The sequence below is a fragment of the Tupaia chinensis genome, unplaced genomic scaffold, assembly GCF_000334495.1.
Source record: "Tupaia chinensis unplaced genomic scaffold, TupChi_1.0 Scaffold000168_1, whole genome shotgun sequence".
NCBI classification, from domain to species: domain Eukaryota; kingdom Metazoa; phylum Chordata; class Mammalia; order Scandentia; family Tupaiidae; genus Tupaia; species Tupaia belangeri.
The window spans coordinates 1,231,747-1,258,833 of record NW_006159643.1 but is presented as its reverse complement, the minus strand read 5'-3'; the positions used below and the strand labels follow the sequence as shown (position 1 = coordinate 1,258,833).

At 39.5% G+C, this 27,087-nt stretch overlaps 1 protein-coding gene across 2 annotated transcripts in view; it reads left to right on the top strand.

Moving 5' to 3' along the window:
• Positions 1-27,087, top strand: part of PTPRB (protein tyrosine phosphatase receptor type B) — a 148,300-nt gene that overhangs the window by 64,785 nt on the left and 56,428 nt on the right. For both annotated transcript variants that reach the window (XM_006146179.2, XM_006146180.2), the window contains 7 exons: positions 1,800-2,060; positions 8,326-8,592; positions 15,985-16,248; positions 21,302-21,565; positions 22,102-22,365; positions 23,291-23,554; positions 26,086-26,355. In XM_006146179.2, coding sequence (XP_006146241.1) covers positions 1,800-2,060; positions 8,326-8,592; positions 15,985-16,248; positions 21,302-21,565; positions 22,102-22,365; positions 23,291-23,554; positions 26,086-26,355 — 1,854 coding nt within the window. The remainder of the gene's footprint in view (positions 1-1,799; positions 2,061-8,325; positions 8,593-15,984; positions 16,249-21,301; positions 21,566-22,101; positions 22,366-23,290; positions 23,555-26,085; positions 26,356-27,087) is intronic.

Below are 27,087 nucleotides of genomic sequence, written 5' to 3'. Positions count from 1 at the left end.
TATTTTTTTTCCCTCTCTCAAGTAATCTAAGTAAGCATCAATGTCATACCCCATTGCTCTGTAAATTTGAGGTATTACAAACTTACAGACTGACACAGGGCTGCTAATGCTTAATTCTGTCAAACTGGGACATTGAAAAATCACTTTTACTAATGACTCCATTATTTCATAAAAGAAACAAGTAGGATGGATATAATCTGAGAGTAAATACTAATATTTCCCACAAAAGAAACTTTTGTTGGTGATCAGTATTGGGAAACCATTGCCTTGCCCTAATATAGATTAATGTCGGTACTTTAGGTACTAAGGAAGGGTGATGAGCATGAAAAGGAACATATTTGAATTCCGTAACAGGGAAGAACGAGGATACTAACATGGGTCTTGGTGTTCTTGCTGTCACTTCTGTGCTGTAATTCCTTAGGCAGGTCACAACTTCTCTGAGTCTGTTTTCTTAACTTTCAAGTAAGTGAGTTGCCCTTCTCAGTTCAACATTTCTATGAAAATCTCTGCAATATAAAATATGAAATATTCCATACTTGGAGCAGAACTCAGATATCCTTTCTCTTAGTCTTGCCTGATAATAAGGACACACAACTACACTGATTTAATGTTCTTGAAAGACTGTCAGAGAAAGAAAAGGATTGAGATATCCTCTTAGCTCACCAACTGTGTCTTCCAGTAATCTCGTCATTTTCCAAATATTAACATCTATTGGATGAGCAAAGACCTTTATCACTGTAAACCAAGCCACTTGCAGTATTTTACAGATGAGAATTGTGTGCTCTCCAGTATCTTATCACTACCCTCCAATAACTTGGCTCAAACGATAGTAGGGGCACCCAGCATGTTGGCAAGATTCTCAAGAGAACTTTAAACTGCACTTCCAGGTGAATATGCTAACTTGAAGTCAGCATTGCCATAAAGAATCCAGTTCACTTCTATACACTGAATAAGAAATATGCAGAATTATAAACTCAATTAGAATGGAATTATAGAAAAATTATTTCTTATATTTTAATTGACATCTAATTCTACTTATACATGGAGTACAGAACGATGTTTTGATACATAAATACAGAGTATAGTGATCAAAATATAGTGATCACCTCAGGCACTTATTGTTACTCTGTATTGGTAACATTCAGAATCTTTTCTTCTGGCTGTCTTTTATGCAAAATCACAACACAATTTTACATACTAGGTTTGGCTTTTTTATTGTTTTGTGTGACCAGCACATTGCCCTTAACAATGTCTCCTAGAGACTGAAATAGTAAAACATATTAAGGAAATGGGAGCAATTTTGATTCTTAGGATAAGGAGAAAACTGTATCAGATGGCATTATTACGGTCAGCCATGTCTCCTTTTCAAAAACACATCAGTGTCCCCTCCTCAGAAGTGAAGGAAAAGCAGTATTTAGTCTTTCCAAGGTGTAGGGATAACAAATATTCATAATTTCATATACACACTTAAAGCTAAACTTTTTCTTTGTGATTTGTGAAAGATCAGATTGTATTAAATATGTTTATATCACAAAATTTATATGAGGAGATTAAACTCTTAACATATGTGGTCAAAAATAAGTGATCCTTCCAGTAAAGCATTTTCCAATAGTACTCTTGAATCTTTACTTCTGGTTATGTTACATGAACAGTTTTTTGTGATAAGCTTTATTGTTGTTGTTTTTTAATACTCATAAGCCAGAACAGTCCATGGGTGAGAAGAAAACAGCTTTCTAAAGGATAATGCAGGAGTGTCTCTGAGTCAATCAATGACCCAATTCTCCATTGCTTTTTCTCAGTCCCGCTGGCTGTCGTCCAGCTGCGTGTCAAGAATGCCAATGAAACCTCTCTGAGCATCATGTGGCAGACCCCTGCAGCAGAATGGGAGAAATACATCATTTTACTAGCTGACAGAGACCTCTTACTCATCCACAAGTCACTCTCCAAAGATGTCAAAGAATTCACTTTTACTGACCTGGTGCCTGGACGAAAATACGTGGCTACAGTCACCAGTATAAGTGGAGACTTAAAAAATTCCTCTTCAGTAAAAGGAAGGACAGGTAATAATCTTCATAGGTTTCAGATTTTAAAGTATTCTTTCTTTCTGATTATTCAATATGCAATTTATAAACGTTCATTAAATGCCTATTGTGTACTAGGCATTGTTTTATGGGTCTTTTCTCCTGTGCCTGTTTTCTGTTTTACTAATTTCAGCTCTTATCTTTATGAGCTCCTTCTTTTTACTTTTCTTGTGTTTATTTTAAATTGAAGCAGAGCTGAAAACAATGCTTCCAAGGAGCTTTGCTGCAAAGGAAAACAGAAAAATAGGGACGCATCTAGTAAAGGAAGTGTGATTAAAAGGCGAATTCTTTTTAAATGATAGAAGCAATAACAGCATGTTTTATGCTGGTGGGAATGATCTTTTGGGGCGTTGGGAAAGTCATGACACATTTTTGCATAGAAGATACACCAGACTTTTCTGACAACCAGCAGAATAGAGGGGAGTGTTGATGGTGTAAAGAGAGAGAGAGGAGGCCTAATGATGGCACAAGGGTAATGCAACTGGATCCACATGGAAAGATTCCAGGTTCATGGCCCAGGGCCACCCTATACATGCCATGCATGCGCATGTCTGTGATCCAGGTGGCTGAGGATGGAGGAGGGCCATGGTGTGAAGACTCTGGTGGGGTACTTCTCTGTCTCTTTTTCCCCTCTTTCATGAAAGAAGTAATAAATAAACTTTAAAAAGGAGAGAGGGAAGAACTGTTGCAGTTATTCTATGAGTAGAGGAGAGGTAGTAGGGTCTAGAACACAAGTAAAGGAAATGGCTTTAGAGAGGAGCATGGGGGGACCAGCAATTAGTGTAATGGCTATGTCGTTGTACTCCCACGTAGTCGACCGCGGATCACGTCCTGGACCTGGCGGCTTAAACTCACGCCAGGTGCATGTGCATGCGTGCCCAAGGTCCCAGGAGGAGAATGGAGGAAAAGGGATTGCGGCGTGACCATCCCCCCTGGGGGGTGATTTCTCGCTTTCTATCTCTCAGTCTCTCTCTGTCTGTCTGGCGAGCGCACGCGCCCTATAGCAAAAACCTCTCAAAAAAAAAAAAAAGAGAGAGAGAGAGGAGCATGGGTAATTTAACTGTAGAGTCAACTGGGGAAGAGGGTCTATGGGGGCAGGTAGCAGTAAGTGAATAGTTGTAGTGGTGGGCAGTTTTCTTCACAGTGCTCTCATTTTCTCAATGAAATAGAAAGCAAAGTCATCCTTAAGAATCCTCTTTTGAATGTATATACCATTCTTATATTAGTATGTATTTCATTTTATTTCTACATTTTTCCTCTTTCTTTTTTAATTATCACAAGAAATATCATTATTGGTTTATAGAGTCAGTATCTCTTTGGACTTAGCTACCAATTGATCACCTTTTTTTTTTTATCATTCCTTCCCTTATATCAGAAGAACCATCTGAAATTACTTTCTTTCATCCTGGAAAAACAGTCTTCAAATTTCTGTATTGGGAGTTTCTAGTAACAAACTGTCTCCTTGGTTTCCTTTGGGCATGTCTTTACCTAGCTATCAGTCTTGAAGGATATTTTCCTTGACTTTCAGTTCTATGTTGAAAGTTATTTTCTGTTGGCAATGGAAGATATTATTCTAGTCTTTCTGACATTTATCGTTGGTGTGGAAAAGTCAGCTGTCAGTCTAATTCTTCTCTATGAGTAATCGATCTGTTTCCTATAACTATTTTTAAGATCTACTCTGTGTCTTTGGTGTTCTGTTGTTTAACAATAATGATCTAGGTGCAGTCATCTTTTTGTTTATCTTGCTTGTGATTTATTGGGATTTCTGTACTTTCAGATTACTATGAGTCACCAATTCTGAAAATTCTTAGCTATAACTCTCCAGTATGGCCTCTTCCTTCTTGTCTTTTGCCTCCTACCTCTTCATTTCCACTCTGTTCTCCTTCTGCTACTCTAGAACAACACACACACACACACACACACACACACACACATACACACAGGCACTCTACGAATTTGCCATGTGTTTGTTCTTTGGACTATGGTCTGAATAATTTCCTTAGCTCTTTGTTTCAGTCTCATTCTTTCTTCAGCTCTATCTAGTTTATTTTTAAATCTGCCCACTGGGTTTAAATTTTAATCACTACAGTCTTTACTTTTAAACATTTTCTTTGATTCTCTTCCAAATCTCTGCTATGCTATGTTACTCTTTAGCAATATTTATTTTTCTTCTTTTATTGCTATATGTAAATTTAAATGGTTTATTTAACATTCTATGTTTAATAATTATAACATCTGAAATCTTCAGAAGTTAATTCCTGTTGTCTATAGATTTTGCTGCCTTTTGTTCATGGTGCTTTACTTCTTAAATACTTGTGATATTTTTTTTAATTGTATGCTCATATTTTTTGGACCTTTATTCTATAGGAATTCTTTGAGAGCTTACTGGAAGGTGAGTTTCAGGAAGAATTTTCTTTTCATTTGATTTTCTCACATGTACAGGGCTACTATCACCCAGATTTACTTTAATCTAAACTGTCAATTGAAGTTTTTGGATAACTCAAGTTTTATGAATTTAGATTGCAAACACATTGAAGTTATCCTAAGATTATAAATTCTCAGAAGAAACTTTTTTTCTCTACTCAGTACTAAGGAAACTGAAGTGGTATGGAGAGTACGGAGTGAATATTTCACACTCAGAATGCAGTCTTTCAGGATCCAGTGTTATTTAGGGTGATGTTTGAGCCAATCCCACACTTTGCCTCCTGTCTCTGAGATCCTGCAATGCTATACAATTAAAGCTTAAATCTGTGTGCAAAAGATGCCCCCAAGACAATAGTCCGCCGCAGGGATCCAATTACCTGTTACTTTTCTGCCTCTGAGAACTCCTTACATTCCTCACAACTCATTGATTCATTTGTATTTGTATATTCTGTCCAACATGTGTAGTTGTGTTTATTGGGAGAATTTTCATGGTGTCTAGCCTACAAGATTGCCAGAAATAAAAGTTCAAAAGATTGTTTCAGACTTAAGATAATTTTTTTATCATCACTACTACCTGTCATATGATAAATGTATGTTTATCTTTGTAAGAAACTGCCAAACTATTTTCCAAAGTGTTATAAAATTTTACATCTTTGCCAGTAATGTATGAGATTTCCTGTTCCTCCACATCCTCAGTAGCAGTTGGTATTGTGTTTTAAAATTTAGCCATTTGGTAAGTATGTAGTGGTATCTCATGTGGTTTTAATTTGCATATTCTTAATGTCTCATGTTTTTGAGAATCCTTTTTTTTTTAAGAAAGAGATTTTTTTTTTTTTTTTTTTTTTGCTATAGGGTGCATGCACTTGCCTAAGAGACAGAGAGAAACCAAGGGACAGAAAGCAAAGGACCACCCAGCAGGGAGGATGGCCGTGCCGCAGTCCCTTATCCTTCATTCTCTTCTTGGTATTCTGGGCATGCACCTACACGCCCAAGCCACTGGGTCTGGGACCTGAACCGTGATTGGCCATGTAAGAGTCCAGCAATGCAATCATCATGCTGGACCCTTGAGAATCCTTTTATATATTTAGTTACCATTCATTTATTTTGAAGGGTTCTGTTCAAATATTTAGCCCATTAAAAAAAAATATTTAGGATACATGTGCTCAGAGAGAGAGACAGAGAGACAGAAAGAGAGGGAAACTAAGAAATCACCCCCTAGGGTGATGGCCACACTGCAGTCCTTTCTCCTACATTCTCCTCTCAGGGTTTTGGGCATGCACACACCTGAGCCCTGAGCCCTGTGTGATTTTCAAGTCACCAGGTCTGGGACTTCAACTACAGTGTCGGCCATGTGGGATCCAGCTGCTTTAACCTCCACACTACCTGCTGACCCCGTAATAGTGTTATTTTTTTATCACTGAATTTTGAGAGTTCTTATTTTAGAGACAAGTCCTTTGTCAGAAATGTGTGTTGAAATGTTTTCTCTCAGTGTGTGGCTTGTCTCTTTATTATTTTATTAGTGTATTTTACAAAAGAGTTTTTGTTTTGTTTTGTTTTTTAGAGAGATTTTTGTTATGGGGTATGTGCACTCTCTGGAGAGACAGAGAGACAGAAAGTGAGAAATCACACCCCCAGTGGGGATGGCCACACTGCAATCCCTTGTCTTCCCTTCTTCTCCAGGGATATTGGTCTCTCTCTCTCTCTCTCTCTCTCTCTCTCTCTCTCTCTCACACACACACACACACACACACACACATGCCTGGCATGAGTTTTAAGCCACAGGTTCCAGGACTTGACAGCAGTAGACTACATGTGAGTCCAGCAACATAACTATTACACCATCTGCTGGTCTCGCCAAACAGTTTTTAATATTGGTGTCCAATTTATCTTTTTTTTTTAATTTTCTAGATCTTGCTTTTGGTTTTATATCTAAAAAGTCTTTGCCTATCACAAGGTCACAAAGATTTCTCTTCTAGAAGCTTTATAATTTTAGGTTTTAAATATAGGTCTATGGGGACCAGCAGTTAGCATAATGGCTATATCGCTGGACCCCCACGTAGTCGACCACTGTTTGAGTACCGGACCCGGTGGCTTGAACTCACACTAGGCATGTGTGCATGCATGCCCAAGATCCAGAGAAGAAAATGGAAAACGGATTGTGGTGTGGCCATCCCCACCTGGGGGTGATTTCTCGCTTTCTGTCTCTCTGTCTGTCTCTGTCTTTCTGGCAAGTGCACACGCCTTATAGCAAAGACCTCTCTCCCCCCCAAAAATAAAAATATAGGTCTATGAACCATTTTGAGTTAATTTTTAATATATGAGTCAAGGTTTATTTCTTTTCATATAGACTTCTATAATTCAAGCTGGATTTGTTAGAAAGACTATCTTTTTACCATTAAATTGCCTTTGCATCTCTGTAAAAAAAAAAATCAATTAGTAGTTCTTTTTCTGGACTCTTGATTTTGTTCCATCAATCTATTTTTTGCCAGTATTATAATGGCTTGATACTCTACCTTCCTAGTGAAATCAGGTGATGTTAGACTTCCGATTTTGTTCTTTTTCAAAATAGTTTTGGTAATTGTAGTTCCTTTGCTTTCCAGATAAAATTTAGAATTAAAATATAGTCTTCTGATGCACTTAAAGTACCATTTTTTTAATGAGCATCTTTTTTTTTTCTCTCTCTCTCTCTTTTTAATTTGCAATAGGGCATGTGTACCCCAGAGATAGAGAGGGAGAGACAGAGAGAAAGTGAGAAAGCATCTCCCAGGGGGAATAACCATGCCATCATCTTTTCTGTTCCACTCTCCTCTTGGGGATTTTGGGAATCCATGCACACATGCCTGGCATGTTTTTCAAGTTGCCAGGTCCAAGACTCGAACCAAGCAGTCGGCCATGTAAGATCCAGCTTTCTTAACCACCATGCCACCAGCTAGCCCAAAGATGTATGTATCTTAATCCAAAAGTCAATGAAGTTTGAGAAGGGATGCCAAGATTCAAATCCCTTTATCATTATTCAGAAGAAAACAAAAAGAATGTCTGTTAACCAAATGCTGACTTCAAGATCTGTGTGTCAGATTTGTTAATGTATAGGAAAAGACCACAGGCAGAGGGGTTAGGCAGAGTGGACCCCTGTCTAGGCCAAATGACTTGCATTTTATGATCTTTGGTTTCTTCATCAATAAATGGGTAATAAAATCAACTTTATGGCATTGAGTTTTCATGGATTAAGAATAGCTAAGTCATATTAAATAGCCAACCTTTATGAACAGCAGCCTTCGGGGCCACCTCCATGGCAGGTAATACTGTACTGCTGAAGAGAAACTAGATCCTGCATGGTGACGGGTTTGAATCCCCACCCCATTAGCCTGAAATATGCAAATGCCCGAGCTCTAATAGTCTGGCTGGAGAACTAGAGAAAGAATATTATCGTGTGAGCAGACTCTGTGGAGATTGCTTCTCTCACTGTCTCACTCCCACCTACACTCTATCATGAATAAAGAAAAAAAGGAAGAAAGAGGTCTTCATTATTTAAACTGTAGAATAAAAACTATGTAATAAATACACATTATCTCATCCTTGGATGCTAAAAACTTTTGATTCACCCATATAAACAGCTTTTTCAAAATAGTAGAGCTTCTGTGGGGAGTAGTTCTCCATATGCCACAGGAAATAGAGCTGAGAGTCTATAGCACTATATATGATATTGATATAGGTATATTTTAGCACTTTCAAGTCTGTCTCTACTTTTTACTCATTTTTTAAATACTTCTTTAAGATGACTAAGCGTCATTTGTTTTGTCTCCTGTCTACGGTATTTTAGTGCCTGCCCAAGTGACTGACTTGCATGTGACCAACCAAGGGATGACCAGTAGTCTGTTTACTAACTGGACCCAGGCTCTCGGAGACATAGAATTCTATCAAGTCTTACTGATTCATGAAAATGTAGTCATCAAAAATGAAAGTGTCTCCAGTGAAACCAGCAGATACAGCTTCCATTCCCTCAAATCGGGCAGCCTCTACTCTGTGGTGGTAACGACAGTGAGTGGAGGGATCTCCTCACGACAAGTGGTGGTAGAGGGAAGGACAGGTAAGAATGGGTATATGTGTGTCCGTGACTTTCAGAAATCTGAGAACATGGGATCTCCAAGTAGGCTATTTTAGAACGTTTAATATATCCGAAACACTGACCAATCTCTGATTTTCCTAAAAGCCAAGCTTCAATACCATCCAGAAGATGTATGTAATGGAAATTGGGTAATGGGTGAGGGAAGAAGAGAATAAATTCCCGATATTCTAACCTCTCTAATAAACATGTCAGGATTCCTAGAAAAACCTCATGGTATGATAGTCACTTTATATTTAAGTTTATCATTCAGTTAATTTCCTTTGAAATGTTTATGTCCTAATTAAGGTAAAGAACTAATGAGATTTTTAAAAAGCAAATAACAAACAAGAAACCAACAACTAAGTCTCGTAGAAAGTATCTTCCATTCTCTTTCATATATTTGGTTTCAGGACATATAAAAGAAAGTCAGGTGGTGGTGTACATGGTGCAACTGTAGCAACATGGGAAAGGTCCTGGGTTTGCATCTTGAGACCTTCCTGAGCATTCTGACTGCATGCATTTACACCTGTGATCTCGGTGGGCTAAGACAGGGTTTGGATCATGGCATAGAGACCTTATTGTGGATCTCTCTCTCTCTCTCTCTCTGTCTCCTCACAAAAGAAATAGTGGGCTTAGGGAACCAGCAGTTAGTGTAATGGCTATGTCGCTGGACTCCCACGTAGTCGACCATAGTTCGCATCCCGGACCTGGTGGCTTAAAACTCACGCCGGGCGCGTGTGCGTGCGTGCCCAAGATCCTGAGAGGAGAATGGAGAAGGGACTGCGGCATGACCATCCCCCCTGGGGGGTGATTTCTCGCTTTCTGTCTCTATGTCTGTCTGGCGAGCACACGCGCCCTATAGCAATCCCCCCCAAAAAAAAAAAAAAAGAAAGAAAGAAAGAAAGAAAGAAAGAAAAGAAATAGTGGGCTTAAAAACAAATCTAACTCTAAAAATTGTATTTAAAAAAAGACACAGAGGGGCCAGCAAGTGGCATAGTGGTTAAGGCACTGGACTCCCACATGGCTGACCACAGTTCACCTGGACCCGGTGGCTTGAAAATCACACCAGGCACACGTGTGTGCATGCTCAATATCCCAAGAGGAGCATTAAGGAGAAGGGATAGTAGTGCAGCTGTCCCCACTGGGGGATGATTTCTCACTTTGCTTCTCTCTGTTTCTATCTCTGCTTCTCTGGTGATTGCATATATCCTATGGCAAAAACTTAAAAACAAAAAAAAATCACATACAAAGGAAATTATCTCCAATGTATATGTCCAAAAGTTGAATTATTATAATGCTCAAATCAAATAATGTTTTTAGTTTTTTTAGTTTTGTTTTTTGTTTTGTTTTTGGTTTTTGTTTTTGTTTTTTGTTTGTTTTTGCTATAGGGTGCATGCACTCTCTGTAGAGACAGAAAGCAAGAACCCCCTTTCCCCAAGGAGGGATGGCTGCACTACAATCCCTTCTCCTCCGTTCTCTTCTAGGGATTTTGGGCACATATGCACATTTTGGTGTGTCTTAAGCTGCTGGATCTGGGCCTCAAATCACGTTTGACCACATGGGAGTCCAGTGATGTAACCATTATACCATCTGCTTGTCCCCACATCATTGTTCTTTTTTAACATTTTCTTTTCTTTTCTTTTCTTTTCTTTTTTTTTTTTTTTGATAGACATATTTTCTAATAGGGCACCTGTGCTTGCCGAAGAGACAAAAAGACAAAAAACGAGAAATTACTCCTGCAGTGGGGATAGCCACACCCCAATCCCTTCTCCTCCATTCTCCTCTCAGGATTTTGGGTACACATGCACATGTGCCTGGCGTGTTTTAAGCCACTGGATCTGAGAATCAAACCACATGGAAGTCCAGAGATGTAACCATTGCGCCATCTGCTGGTCCCTATCACATATATTTTTATAAACAACATTAAACCAATGTTGACTACTGTATGCAGTGTTTCTTGACTTTAAGAGCTCCCTGTCAGAGGGAGCCAAGTACACAAATAAGTGGCATTATGGTCAAGTGTGTCAGAGGGGCATAACACCAAAAACTGAAATACAATTTTGTACGTAATGCAACTAAAGAACATAAACATTACACACACACACACACACACACACACACACAAACATATGTACAGATGCACACGCATATACACACACATACACATATATAATATATTATATATAATTTATGTTCCAGTTTCTTAGAAAGAAAAAAATAGGGACCAACAGATGGCCTAATGGATACCATTACTAAACTCCATTGTAGTCGACAGTTGACTGAAGTTCCAGTTCCGGACCTGGCAGCTTAAAACTCACATGAGGCATGTGTGCATGCATGCCCAAAATCATGACAGGAGAATGGAAAAGGAATTGTGGCATGGCCATTCCCCATGGGGGATGATTTCTAATTTTGTGTCTCTTTGTCCAACGAGCTCACATGCCCTATAGCAAAAATCTCTCTTTAAAAAAAAATTATATAAACCCAATAGATGCTTTGATAATTATTGATGAACTCAGAATCAGGTTGGTGACCTTGTCTGCTTAATTTTATATAATGGTTGTGAGTTGGATTTCAGGCTCCACTTTCTACATTGTCGACATTTAGATTGTATCAGCTACAGGCATCATAAATATGTCTCTGTAAAACCATGAGTCTTACCTATTTAATGAATGCCTTGTTCTTCCTAGTACATTTTATCTTCTCTTAGTTGTGCTTGGCACCATCTATGCTATAGCACAGCTAAAGATGGGAGCTTAAAAGCTTAGCTTGGAAATCAGGAGGCTTGGACTCTGGTTTTAGCTCTGCCATTAATTTATTTCTCTAAGCTTTCATTTTGTAATCCATGTTCTGCAACTCACCCCGTGAGTATCAGACTAAAAAAGGAAAAATAGGGACCAGCAGTTGGCGTAATGGCTATGTCACTAGACTTCCATGTAGTCAACGGCCATTCAAGTCCCAAGTCCCGGACCCAGTGGCTTAAACTCACACTGGGAGCATGTGCGTGCATGCCCAAAATCCAAAGAGGAGAAAGGAGAAGAAGGGATTGCGGTGTGGCCATCCCCCTTGGGGGATGATTTCTCACTTTCTTTCTGTCTCTGTCTCATGTCTTCTGGCATGAGGAAAGGGCTGAGAAAGACCTTGTATCCATTTCGCATTGAGTTGCAAATTCTCTTTCTTTTTTCTTGTGGGCAGTATGTAGGTGGGAGTGCCTTGAGTTGCAAATTGTATCAGTCAAAACAAACTGAATTATTACCTGCTTACACAATTGTACAAGGTGAGTGTTCCAAATTGGATAATTATGTTGATTGGTTCTCTCGATGTAGCGTTTCAGGAATCCAGGCTTCTACCATCTATGGCTCTTTCTTCCTCTAGGTTTTCAGAACTCCATTTCTGCAGAGAATGGAAAAGGGGAGCAGATTGCTAGACCCAGGAGTAGACACATTGTGTCTAGCCATATTCCACTGGCCAGAATTTAGTCACACTCTACACCTCACTGTAAGGGAGGCTGGAGACTAGAGTCTAGATGTACATCAGGAGGAAATGAAAATGGTTAGTGAACAACTAGTCATACTCTGCCATACATACTAATTCTCATTTGAAAAACATCAGAAGGGTTAGTCTCACATACTGGTAGTTAAAGGAGAGCTATGGCCGATTACAGGATTCTAATCCCAGGCCCAACAACTTGGAAAACACAAGGGGTGCATGTGCATGAGGGCCAAAATCCCAAAAGAATGGAGAAATGGAGAAGAGATTGTAGTGTGATTATGTCTCATTGCGGGGGATTCATGTTTTCTTTCCTTCTCTCTGTCTCTGCGTCTACCTTTTTCTTTCTAGCTAGTGCACACACTGGAAATTATATTTTTAAAAATTCAGGAGAACTGGGACCAGCAGTTAGCGTAATGGCTATGTCACTGGCCTCCCACGTAGTCGACCACGGTTCGAGTCCCAGACCCAGTGGCTTAAACTCACGCCGGGCGCATGTGCATGCATGTCCAAGATCCCGAGAGGAGAATGGAGGATAAGGGATTGCGGCATGGCCACCCCCCCTGGGGGGGGGATTTCTCGCTTTCTCTCCCTCTGTCTCTCTGTCTGGCGAGTGCAGGTGCCCTATAGCAAAACCCTCTCAAAAAAAAAAATTCAGAACTATCCAATTCACTATTATGTGCTAAAATAGTATAGTATTTGATATCATCCTACATAAATGGACACTTGAAATAAATGGGACTTGTAATTTTTAAAAATATATATTGTATTGGGGACCAGCAGTTGGCATAATGGCTATGTCGCTGGACTTCCATTTAGTCGACAGTGGTTCGAGTCCTGGACTCAGTGACTTAAACTCACGCTGGGTGCATGTGCGTGCATGCCCAAGATCCCGAGAGGAGAGTGGAGGAGAAGGGATTGTGGCATGGCCACCCCCCGGGGGAGGGATTTGACACTTTCTGTCTCTCTGTCTTTCTGTCTTTCTGGTGAGCGCACAGGCCCTACAGTAAAAACCTCTCTAAAAAATAAAAAAAAGAATTGTTTTATTTAACTTATTTATCTAATCATCCTTTTAATTTAAGGACAGAGTGAGAGAGAGGGAGAGAGAGAGAGAGAAACAGAGAGAAAGAGAGAGGAGAAGTGAGAAAGCAAGCCACCAGGTCTGGGACTCAAACCACTGTCAGCCATATGGGAGTCCAGCACCCCCAACCACCATACCACCTGTTGGCCCCAGAGACTTGTAATGTTTTTTATACTTATATTTAACTTATAACAGAGGCATCAGTATTTGAACCTTATTACAAAGTAGAAGCATTCAAAAAAGGGACAAGAAGTTCTTTGAAGAATGATCACAAGGTTTTAGGGGAGTGCCAAGTATGAGTAAATATCACAGTGAGTTACCCCAGCGCATTACAAACGTGTAGTATCTTGAAAAGAAGAAAAATTGCGGTAGTGCTGTCGAACACAATAGCTAGGAATTTTGAGAGGTCCCTGTAGGTTAGTAAGTTTTAGACACAGTAAATTGTGAAGGATTCCCTGCCTGTCACCTTCATGATTATTACTATTTTCTCAAATTACTGAAATACGGGTCAATATTGAAATACTATTTTACGAATTTCTTATATATTGTGTATGTTTTCACAGAGTTGACCTATAAATAAACCCTCCCAACCTACATAAAACAGTGGAATATATGGGAGCCTGCAGTTAGTGTAATGGCTATGTCGCTGGACTCCTACGTAGTCGACCGCGGTTCGTGTCCTGGACCCAGTGGCTTAGAACTCACGCTGGGCACGTGTGCGTGGGTGCCCAAGATCCCGAGAGGAGAATGGAGGAGAAGGGATTGCGGTGTGACCATCCCCCCTGGGGGGTGATTTCTCGCTTTCTATCTCTGTGTCTCTCTGTCTGGCGAGCGCATGCGCCCTATAACGAAAACCTCTCAAAAAAAAAAAGTGGAATATATTAAATAAAAAATATCAGGATACTTAACAAACTTAATTCTAACTTAAAATGTTCTTTCTAAAGGAAAAGCAAACAAATTTTGTATCTCCTTTTCTCTTAAGCATGTTAATCATATTTTTGGCAAAATGTTTGATAATTGTATATTTTCTTCTTCTTCTTTTTTTTTTTTTTTAGAGGTTTTTGCTATAGGGCATGTGTACTCACCAGAAAGACAGAGAGACAGAAAGCGAGAAATCACCCCCCAGGGAGATGGCCATGCCTCAAATCCCCTCTCCTCCATTCTCATCTCAGGATCTTGGGCACGCACACACACGCACCTGGCATGAGTTTAAGCCACCGGGTCCAGGACTTGAACCACGGTCGACTACATGTGAGTCCAGCGACATAGCCATTATGCTAACTGCTGGTCCCGATAATTATATATTTTCTAATAAAATGTTAATAGTTGTATATATTTCCAATAGTTTTGAAAACAAACATAATTCTTTTGAAAGCAACTAAGGAACATACTAATGATTTGATAGAGGAAGGAAAGAAGAGGAAGAAAGGAAGAGAGGAATACATAAATCTTACAGCTAAAAGTTCGACTTTATATCCAAGGAATGTCCTCATTAACCGAGTTGTTAAATAGGGTGTAGTTTATAATTTTGTTGATAGAGAAGTACTTTTAAGTGTAAGGTAAACTTTGGAGCTGCACTAAAAACATCAGCGCATATTACAATATATCAGAAGAATTCTTGGGGCCAACAGGTGACATGGTGGGGTTAAAGCACTGGACTCCCACATGATCAACTGCAGTTCGAGTCCCAGATCTGATGGCTTGCTTTCTCACTTTCTCTTTCTTTATCTATCTCTGGTGAGCTCATGTGCCCTGTAGAAAATTTGAAAATAATGATACATAAAATTAAATAAATAATTCATATTTTAAAAAAGAATGATCAGAATTCATCTAGCCAAATCTTGTCTATTATATATAATATCCTGATACTAGCAATATGAAAATATTTAGATAAAGTTAATTAATGATGAAAACAGTAATACAGTTCACGCATATTGCAGAATTTTATTCTCCTATTCACTAATGGCAGTACTATTTACTGGGCACTTATTTCTAATACTTAGTGTAACTTTGACTCAAACCACAATTCCTAATTTGCCAATCATACTTCTTGCCAGGGAGTTCCTTGAAGGCATCCATGCCTCTTCCACTTTTATATACTTGGCAAATAGGTTCTCTGTAAACGTTGATGGCACTAATACCCAATTGGAATAAGCAAATGATTTTAGATAACATTAGGAAGGCTATTAAAACAATAATAAATAATAGATCTCTGCCCACAGTTGGTCCAGTTTCAGACCTCTTGCTTCCAGGATAGGCTTTTAGGTTTATTTCTTGCCACTAGAGGGCAGAAAATGCTTTGCAAAGAGCAAACACAATTCCTCTGGTTGTGTTAGTTTTGACTCCCCAGGAATAAATACCTTTATCACATAAAAGCTGAAGTCACCTCGGTCTAAGATCTTTGAAAGAGCTATTTTTTTTTTTTCCCTCAAGCTTCTTCGCTTTATTGGGGACTTTGGATCCAGCTGATTTGTTTGGATTGTTATAATGTTTGCTACAGGAAACCTCTTGACACATTTCCATCAACATGCCTCCACTTAAAATACTTGATAAACACCAGCCCCGTGAAAATGCAGTAGCAGTATCCTTGTCTTTGTGAGGCATCTAAAAGTTATCCTGGCCGGTTCATGTGAGAGCACTCAGCTTCCAGAAGCTACAATGAAATCGTCACACTTCCTTAACCTGTCATGTAATCAGATTAGACCTCCTGCATCCACAGTTTTTGCAGAGAGCAATAGATGAGTCAAACTGTTGACTTACATATTTTTTTTTTCTTTTTGTATGTTCCCCTTTCAAAATCACAGTCCCTTCCAGTGTGAGCGGAGTAACAGTGAACAATTCTGGTCGCAGTGACTACCTCAGCGTCTCCTGGCTGCCAGCACCAGGAGATGTGGATAACTATGTGGTGTCGCTCTCTCACGACAGCAAGGTGGTTCAGTCCCTCGTCATTGCCAAGTCTGTCAGTGAGTGTGCTTTCAGCTCCCTCACCCCAGGCCGCCTCTACGACGTGACTATAACCACAAGGAGTGGCAAGTTCGAAAATCATTCCTTCAGCCAAGAGCGGACAGGTAAGGATGTATGAAAGTGTGGAGCTCCCTAAGAACCAGTTAGCCATTCAGCTCTGGGCATCAAAGAACTGTTTTTGTTATTGTTGTTGTTTTATTTTTTAAGTTTTATTTATTATTATTATTATTTTTTTAAATTTGCTATAGGGCACGTGCATTCACCAAAGAGAGAGAGGAAGTGAAATCAAACGCTAGGTCCGAGACTCAAACCATGGTTGGCCATATGGGAAACCAGCAACTTCACCACCATACTACCTGCTGGCCCCCAAAAACTGTTAAAACACCGTAATGATAAGATGGAAGGCAGATAAAATCATGAAATTGTTTTATAGTCTTCAGATTTTGACCCCCCAAAATTCTTATGGGTAGAAGTTACTGCCTTTAAAATAAGATTAACACAATTCTACATCTAGAATTCGTATTATATTTAAATCGTGTAATAATTATTTCATAATATTTGATTGTGAGGATCTGGCTTTACATATATTGACAAATTATCCCTTATTAACTACTTATTTAGGCAGTTGTTGTTATTTTCATTTTGTAGATCAGGAACCCAAAATTCTGGGAGGTTAAGTAACTTGCCCAATGTTTACCTTGTTAAACAGTAAGTTTCAGAGCCTGGTCGTAAGTCCAGTTCTAAATGACTCCCGAGCCTACCAAGCTCTCTGTCTCAAATATGTCTGTTGTCATCCTTTCTCACACAAGGTGAAATTGTGAATCTTTGTAGTTCTGGGAACAAAAGTCTCCGCAAAGGAAATGAATGTCAGCTCTTTGATGTGCTGGAAAGAACTGAATTTTGATAGCTGCCATTTCCCCAATGTACTTATTGTTTCTCAGATTAACATCTAATATTTCTGCTGGAAGTTGACATCAATATTTCTCAAGTCTTTCCTATCGAGATATGGGTAGAATTTTGCATTCTATGAGGGTCTTTGATGATTGACATCATTCCTATTACCTACACAGAGCCTGGGGCCTCGTAGGCACTCAATAAATATTTGTTAAATGAATAATCAGAAATCACTTAGATAGGGGTTTTCACTTGGTGGTCCATGGGAACTCAAGGAATGTAGCAACCTCTAACATTGTCCATGATGTCTTCAGGAAGAAGACTAGTATGTGCATGTGTTTGGGGAGAGAGTCCATGGCTTTTTTTTTTTTTAAGAATTATTTATTTATTTTTATTATTATTATTATTTTTAATTTGATCAGAGAGAGAGAAAAAAAGGGAAAGTGAGAAAGCAAGTCACCAGGTCCGGGACTCAAACCATAGTCCTCCATGTGGGAGTCCGGCACCTCAACTGCCACCTGCCAGCCCTGAAAGTGCATGGCTTTTATGATATTCTCAGTTTATGTGAGCCTCTAAAAGTTAAAAACCACTTACTTATATTGTGACAGAATAAAAGCACTGACAGGGTCCTTTGAATGATTTAATTGCATCTCCTCCTTGGGAGATAAGTAAAGACCCAGAAAGAAAGGGTGGCTTCTTCCAGGTTGGATGGCCAACCAGTGGCAGAGGTCAGTCTAGCCCCAGTGCTGTTTCCATTACAACATCTATCTATCTATCTATATACAGATCACCCCATACCCTCAGATAATGTAAAGTCTAATTATACCGATAATCACAACAAAGACTTTGATCTGAAAAGCAGACCTCCACCTACCAAGCAGTTGTATGCTAGTGTCTCATATGGGTCAATTTAGAGCCTGAAAATCACCAGAAATGAAACAACATGACCCACCTATGAACCCCTTGCTTCCTGTCAATGTTAAGTCATGCACATTTCCTATCTATTTGCGGTAATATCTCAAGGCCTTTGCTAAGACCGCTTCTTAAAAGCAAGGAAAATGATTCTTTATTCAAAGCATCCTCTTGACTCGTACCAGTTGGAACTTGGATTTGGTACATGACTAACCAAGACAAATTGTTGCCCTCAACAATCAGCTTAACTAGAGAGTCGTGTCTGAGTTGTTGTCTTACTGATTTGGGCTGATTATTTTAATATCCCTTTCCTTTTCTAGTGCTCTTGCTCTATGTTTTAAGTGAAAAAAAAATTTCTAATTCTGTATTGCATCACTTTACCGTGCAGCCAGGCAGGTCTCACAAATTACACACAGTTCCACCTGGAGAGCCCCTTATTGATTTAGCATGGTGTTCAGCCTCGTATTCCTTCCTGTAATGGTTGCTTGGCTTTCAGTAAATTGCCTGGCTTATTGACCTTTCTTAGCCCGTGCATACAATGTCACTTCAGAATTTCTTCTCCTTAACTCTGTGGTGACTAAAGTCTAGTGACACTGTAACTGGTTTCAAATAAATATTTTGAAGAAAGCCTACCTGTCCCTGCTTCATCTTTGTGGTAAGCTGTAATCAGCCAACACAATCTGACAAAGGATGCTCACATAATGTATATGAGAAACATTGTGAAAAATATAGCTTAGATGCCAAAATATGGAAATGTCTAGGTCATTTTGTGATTTGAGGGAACGTAGAAGAGATTTGGGTACTGGATTGGCCTATGGTCAGGGCAGAAATCTCTTAACATATACCCAATACAGGCAGAGACTGTATAGACCTGGGGCACATGCTAATATTGGGACAATTTAGTACCCCAGATCTGAGGCCCTGCCTTTTTCCTTTCTTTTCCTTTTTTATTACTTCTTTTAAAAGATTTTTGTCATAAGGTACAACCACTCACCAGAGAGAGACAGTGAGAAGGAAAGTGAGAAGTCGCTACTCCAGAGGATGGCCATGCCACAGTCTCTTCTCCTATACACCCCTCTTAGGATTTTGGGGATATACACACACATGCCTGGTGTGAATCTTAAGCTGCCAATCTGGGACTAGAACTGTAGTCAGCCATGTGGGTGTTCAGCACCTTAACCACTATACCACCTGCTGGCCCCAGCCCTGCCTTTTTCAATGCTCTTTCTCATTAACATTTATAATGACCAGTTATAGCCAAAGAGTAATGAATCTACAATCTACTTTTGAATTAAAATTCAGCTCCAGTTGAAAAACCATCCTTAATTTCACGCTGTAAAGACAGCATGAAATTTTATTATTATTTTACAGTGTTCCCAGTAGTATGTATTTACTTACATATTTATTTATTGGTTGAGGAGGAAACTACAGGTATACAGAATTGTTTATTTATGTTATTTATATGAACCTTAGGTTCATTCATTGAATTAATTCTTTCTTCAGAAAACCATCCATCAATTGCCACTCTTGTTTTTTAGGGATCTAGTTAGTCATTATTTTTAAGTTTATTCATTTATTTATTCCATGAGAGAGGAAGAGAGACAGAAAGATAGGCACTCCAACAGCATCTTCATGCCACAATCCACCCGTAGCCTGAGCCAGCCTGGATCACAGGCATGTGTGTGGATACAAGGCATTCCTGGAGACCTTGAGACATGCACCGGGATCCTTCTCATGTGGGTCCAGAGTCACAGAACTTTGCATAACCACCAACTGGCCCTTAGTAATTTTTAATAATTTTACATATACACTAGAAACTTCTGCCAAAAATAAAACCCATGACCTTGACAGTAATCATCAAATCCTGTGGTTCCCACCTCACTAATCATCCCAAGGAAACCAACGTCTTTGCTCCTATGTTCATCTCTCCCTTGCTTTTCATCTTGTGTAGTTTTACTGCATCTATATATAGTCCTAAGATTATAGGATTTTAAATTTTTTAGTCATTTTAACATTATAGAAAAGCTATTTTTAAGACAGAATGTAATTTTGGGGGAACTTAGATTTTTTCATTTATTGGGACCAGCAGTTAGCATAATGGCTATGCTGCTGGACTCCCATGTGGTTGGCTGCGGTTTGGGTCCCGGATCTGGTGGCTTAAACTCACGCTGGGCACGTGTGCATGCATGCCCAAGATCCCGAGAGGAGAATGGAGGAGAAGGGATTGCAGCATGGCCATCTTCCCACGGGGGTGATTTCTCACTTTCTGCCTTTCTGTCTCTCTCTCTCTTTCCGGTGAGCACATGTGCCCTGTAGCAAAAACCTCTCCAAATAAAGAGAAAAAAAAAAAGATTTTTCATTTATTATAAGATTCATCATCTATTTTGTGTTTTGAGTTAAGAAGAAGAAACTAATTATGACTATTATATAATATTTCACCAAGTCTATATACCAATTCATTTTCAATCTCTGTGGAGGAGCATCTTCTCCCATACTTGGTTTTATCAATTTTTAAATTTTGCCAGTCATGGGCCAGCAGGTGGCGTAGTGGTTAAGGTGCTGGACTCCCACATGGCCAAATGTGCTTCGAGTGGCAGACCTGATGGCTTAAAACTCACTCCAAGTCGGTGTGTATGTGTGTGCCCAGAACCCAAGAGGAGCATGGAGGAGAAGGGATGGTAGCATGGCCATCCCCACTGGGGGATGATTCCCACTTTCCCTCTCTCTGTCTCTTTGTGTCTCTAGTGAGTGCATGTGCCCTATAGCAAAATAATAATAATAATAATAATAATAATAATAATTTTTAAAAATCTCTCTTAAAAAATTTGCTGGTCACATGGATATAAAATGATATTTCACTGTGGTGTTGACTTTTATTTCTTTGACCACCAATGATGTGAAACATCTCTTTATATATTAATTAAGCACATATACCACTTATTCCATTTTCTTTTTGGATTATTTACACTCGTCTTGGAAATTTTTATAACATCTTGAGTCACTTAGGTACTCTAGATTTGTTAATATCATCACCATCATTCACATTAATCATCAGTTATCATGTTTAGTATTTCAAGTTATACAGGGCATTTTGTATAGGTAAACAACAGGTCTAGAATGAATTAATCAAGTTCTGTTAAAAAGATCCATTTGATCACTCCAAGTAGTTTAACAGTCTTTTCCCTCCAGAAATTTGTGACCTAGAATTCTAAGTGGGTTTTTTTTGTTTGTTTTTTTGGCTTTTTTTAAATGTACACAAGAAAAATCTATTCACTTTCTTTTATTCTCCCAGGCTGTCATCAATGATCAATTGTCACTAAATCTTTACCTGTTCTCTTCTCTCTCTTTCAGTCCCTGACAAGGTCCAGGGAGTCAGTGTCAGCAACTCAGCTAGGAGCGACTATTTGAAGGTATCCTGGGTACATGCCACTGGAGACTTTGATCACTATGAAGTCACCATTAAAAACAAAAACAACTTCATTCAAACTAAAAGCATTCCCAAGTCAGAAAATGAGTGTGTATTTGTTCAGCTAGTCCCTGGACGGCTGTACAGTGTCACTGTTAGCACAAAAAGTGGACCATACGAAGCCAGTGAACAAGGAAATGGAAGAACGAGTAAGTGTGACAATTGCAAAATCTGACAGTTGGTGGGACTTGGAAGTCACTGAGAAAATAATTGCTCTGAACCTTGCATTTTCTCTACTTACTGATTAGTAAATTACATGCCAGTAAGTCTCGCTTGGAGCTAACATCATTCAGCAAGCCATAGCCTATAATTACAGAATATTTATTGGCATATAAAAGCAAACATAGTGGGGGACAAGAAGGCCAAATGTCCCATTTTTTTCCCCTGTCCTCCTGCATTGGCATTAAAATTCCAGACTTCTTGTTTCGTCTTATGATTGAGAGCATAACTCATTTTATAATTATATTCTACCAACATTTAGCATATAAGATTTATGTTAGGGGAAAAATCACAATTTCAATAGTTGCTTCCAATTTTTCTTGTTTAATTATGCATGAAGTAGTTCAAGTGGTTTATTTGGGGAAGGGAGATGTTTGCCAGTTCCTTGAATGTGATTCATAAATTATCGTGTAGGCAAACTCTGTTGAGTCCCTTTCTCGACGTGACTTCTCATTTTTCGTTCTAGTCCCAGAGCCCGTTAAGGATCTAACACTGCAGAACAGAAGCACGGAGGATCTGCATGTGTCTTGGTCACGAGCTGACGGAGATGTCGACCAGTATGAAATTCAACTGCTCTTCAATGACATGAAAGTATTTCCTCCTTTTCACCTTGTAAATACTGCCACGGAGTATCGATTCACCTCCTTAACCCCAGGGCGCCAGTACAAAATCCTTGTCTTGACAATCAGTGGAGATGTACAGCAATCAGCCTTCATTGAAGGCTTAACGGGTAATTTGAAATGTTCTTGACCTCGAGTAGATATAAAGTGTATTTAAGATGTTGGGTGCTGAGGCATTTTAATTGAGGATTTGGAAAGGTAAAAGGGAGATGGTCAAAAGGGAAACGTTATCTTGGGAACAACAATGTTGTCTAAGAATGGATTAACAAAAATAAAGTACGTGGTGGTGGTGTAGGAGAGGCTTTAATAGCATTAAGTTGTTGTGACTATCTGGGGCTTATGAGGCAAAAAGATTAAGAATAAATAAACTGTCACTTGGATATCATTTCTTTGGAAAGGTATTAGGCACATTACTATAATGATTAACATGTGTTGACAGTTTACCATGAACGAGGCCCACAGCAAGCACTTTACCTCTATGTTTTGTTCAGTCTTCACAGTGCTGTGGGTTGTATAATCATCATTGCCATTTTTCTGATGAGCGAACTGAAGCTTGCAGAGAGTAAGCAACTACCGATAGTATCATGGCTAGCAAACGAGAAAAACAAGACTTGGACCAAGGCAATCTAACTAGCTCCTCGATACAGTCTTCATTTCTACTCACAGGCCTTGGTTTCTTTCTAAACTTTCCCCATCAACTTCAGTTTAGGCAGAAAAATGACAAATTAATGTTTTTCTTTTTAAAATTATTTTATTGAACTTTATTTACTTACTTATTTTAATTTGACCAGTGAAGGACAAAGAGAGAGTTCGAAAGTTAGAAAGTAAGGCACGAGGTCCAGGACTCAAACCACAGTTGACCATGTAGGAGTCCAGAGCCCTTTACCACCATGCCACCTGCCAGCTCCAACAAATTAATTTCTTTTCACATGCATTCTTTCAGGAGATGTCAAAACATAAGAAAAATGAAAACTTTGAAAATGTCCATAATTCATTCTCTAAGCGATGGCTTTTACATTTATTTTTTTCTTTTAGTTCCTAGTGCTGTCAAAAACATTCACGTATCTCCCAATGGGGCAACAGATAGTCTGAGAGTGAGCTGGACTCCTGGCGGGGGAGACGTTGATTCCTACACAGTGTCGGCATTCAGGCAGAACCAGAAAGTGGAGTCACAGACTGTTCTCAAGCACATCTCTGAGTACACGTTCCACAAACTGGAAGCTGGGGAGCAGTACCAGATCATTATTGCCTCAGTCAGCGGGTCCCTGAGCAACCTTGTAGATGCCCTCGGGAGGACAGGTGAGTGTCTACTTGGAGAAGGGCCAAATTGTAGAATTTCTAATGTGGTTCTCTGTAATGGGACAGTGAATGGGCTTAGCTAGTCACAGGTCAAAACATCTAAATTTGGGGCCAGCAGATGGCATCATGGTTATATCTCTGGATCCCCCATGTAGTCAACTACCGTCCAAGTCCTGGACCTGGTGGCTTAAAGTCACACAGGGCATGTGTGAGTACATGCCCAAGATCCAAGAAGACAATGGAGGAGAAGGGATTACAGTGTGGACTTCCCCCCTGAGGGGTGATTACTTGCTTTCTCTCTCTCTCTCTGCCTTTCTCTGTCTTTTCAGAGAGCACATGTGCCCTATAGCAAAAATCTCTCTTAAAAAAAAAACATCTAAATATAAATCATCTTAAGTTTGGGCCAACCCATGGACTAGTGGTTAAAAGAGCCAGATCTCACATAGCTGACCACGGTTCAACCACTAGCTCCAGTGGCTTGAAAAACATGCTGGGTGCTTGTGTGCATGCATGCCCAAAATCCCAACAGAATGGAGAGGTGAACTGAAGGGATTGCAGAATGACCATATTCCACTAAGGGATATTTTCTCCCTTCCCTTTCTGTCTCTCTGTCTTCTGCCTCTCTGCCTCTCTGTCTCTGGCAATTGTATGTGTCCTCTGACAATTAAAAAAAAAAAAAGGCCTAAGTGTGTACAGTTAGATGTAGTTTTGAGAACTTTCTTATCTTTTTTGTATTTTTCTTTCTTAACAGAGATTTTTGGTTTTAGAATTATTTTATTTAACTTTATTTATTTATTTATTTATTATTATTATTTTCCAATTTGATCAGAGAGAGGCAGAGAAAGAGAGAGATGAAAAGTGAGAAAGCAAGCCACTAGGTCCAGGACTTGAACCATGGCTGGCCATGTGGGAGTCCAGCGCCTTTAACCATCATGCCACCTGCTGACCCCACCTTAACAGATATTTTTCATTCAAGTGAAAGATAATTAAAAGCCAAGTCATTTGAATACATTTTTTTCTTTTTTTTTTTTATTAGAAAGACTTGTGCTATAGGGTGCGTGTGCTCACTGGAGAGACAGAGAGACAGAAAGTGAGAAATCACCCCCCTCCTGGGGGGGCGGGAGGATGGCCATGCCACAATCCCTTCTCCTCCATTCTCTTCTTGGCATCTTGGGCATGCACGCACATGTGCCCAGCGTGAGTTTTAAGTCACCAGGTCCAGAATGTAAACCGCGATTGAGTATGTGGGAGTCCAGCAATGTAGCCATTATCCCATCTGCTGATCCCTGAGTACATGTTTATATGTGCTAAAGGGTATGAAAATTTTAATTTTAACAGACTACTATGTGTATTCCAAAAAGTCATCCTTTTTTCAAAATTCTTTAAGAAACATGCATACCTGTATCATCTACTTTACCTGTAAAAGCTGAAGAATAATAAATGAATAATCTGTTTATTTATATTAATGTCACCATTAACCCATTATTTTTAAAACTAAATAAGCTAAAGGCACTTGTAAGCTCCCAGGCATTAAAATTACCTCTAGGGAACCAGCAGTTAGAGTAAGGGCTATGTCGCTGGACTCTCATGTAGTCGACTGCGGTTCGCGTCCCGGACCCGGTGGCTTAAAACTCACACCGGGCGTGTGTGCGTGCGTGCTCAAGATCCCGAAAAGAGAATGGAGGAGAAGGGATTGTGGAGTAACCATTCCCCCTGGGGGGTGATTTCTCGCTTTCTGTCTCTCTGTCTCTGTCTGTCTGGCGAGCGCACGCACCCTATAGCGAAAACCTCTCCAAAAATAACTAACTAACTAACTAAATAAATAAATAAATAAAATTACCTCTAGTTATACCACAAGGAACAGATCATTATCTCCACTTTGCAGATGAGGAGAGTAAGGCTCAGAAAATGTATGAAATCTTTAGTTCTAGGTACACTGAATAAAATGTGGAGCTATCATTCAAACCTAGGTCCATCTGGCTTCAAACCTCATGTCCTCTTGTACTGGGATAGAAGGCTTCTTATCTGTTCCCATGCCTATGATCATTTATTTAGTTGTGGTGCCTGGGCTTCTTGTCCATGCCCCACTATGTCTCTATTTATCTCTCTATCATCTATATTATATCTGTGTCTATCTCTAACCATATGTCAAGCACTGTGTTAGAAAATGGGAATTTAGTAGCAAGACAGAGTCGAATCTCTCACCTCAAGAACCTTATAATGTAGTGAAGGAGACAGAGAAGTAAAAGGTTCCCATACTACAGCATGGTAAGTGCTAAAACAAAAATAATCATAGACTGTTATAATAGCAAACAAGAAAGTTGGAGAAAGCCTCCAGGAAAAAATAATACTTAAAGAGACCAAGAAATATTTCCTCTTCTTTACTCCATAAGGGCACCTAGAAAGCATCAGTTCAACACAAGTAAAGCAGAGGCAGAGTCTCTGACCAGTGGATGATTTAGGAAAGTGTTTCTGTTACTTACCCTAAGTGATGAAACTTGAATTTTCTTGCTTCCCTTGTTTCTTTGCAGTTCCTGCATCTGTCCAGGGAATAACTGCAGACAATGCATACAGCAGTCATTCCTTAATAGTAAGTTGGCAAAAAGCCATTGGTGTGGCAGAAAGATATGATATCCTGCTACTAAATGAAAATGGGATTCTTCTGAGCAACATATCAGAGCCAGCTGCTGCCAAGCAGCACAAATTTGAAGATCTAACACCGGGCAAGAAATACAAGATACAGATCCTAACTGTCAGTGGAGGCCTCTTTAGCAAGGAAGCCCAAACTGAAGGCCGAACAGGTAATTAGCACTGTTTATTGTTTGTACCAGAGATCTCCTTGTCTATTACTGTAAAAGAGCTATAGGGAGAGACGTGAAGCAACATTGGGAGGTGAAATGTGTTTCTTAACACAGCAGGAGCAAGAGCCTTGATTTACCACTTCCACGTGAGTTGGCTTGTCCACTCTGGCTTCATCCCACCACACTCAAATTCAGATTTCCCCATTAACACTGACACTATTAGTTTCTATCACTGCTATAATCAATGATCTCAAACTTAATGGCTTAAAACCACACAATTTAATCTAGTTAAAAACCTTATCATTTTTAAGGTTAAAATCTGAAAATGGGTCTCACACTCATAAAACCAAGATGTCAGGTGTCAGCCGGGCTGTGTTCCTTGTAGAGACCTCGTGAGAAAATTCATTACTTGCCTTTTTTTGGCTTCTAGAGGCCACCTGCATTCCTTGCTCATGGCCCCTTCTAGCAGTGGCATCATTCAAAGTTCTGCATCTGTCATCACATCTCCTTCTTTACTCTCTTACCTCCCTCTTCCATCTTTGAAGGACTCTTGCAATTCCATCGGTCACCACCTGGACAATCCAGGATACTCTTCCCATCTCAAGATCTCCAGCTTAATCATATCTACAAAGTCCCTTTGGCTACCTAAGGTAACATATTCACAGGTTCTGGGGATTAGGACATAAACATTTTTGGAAGTCCATTATTCTGATACCCATATTGGTCCAATTT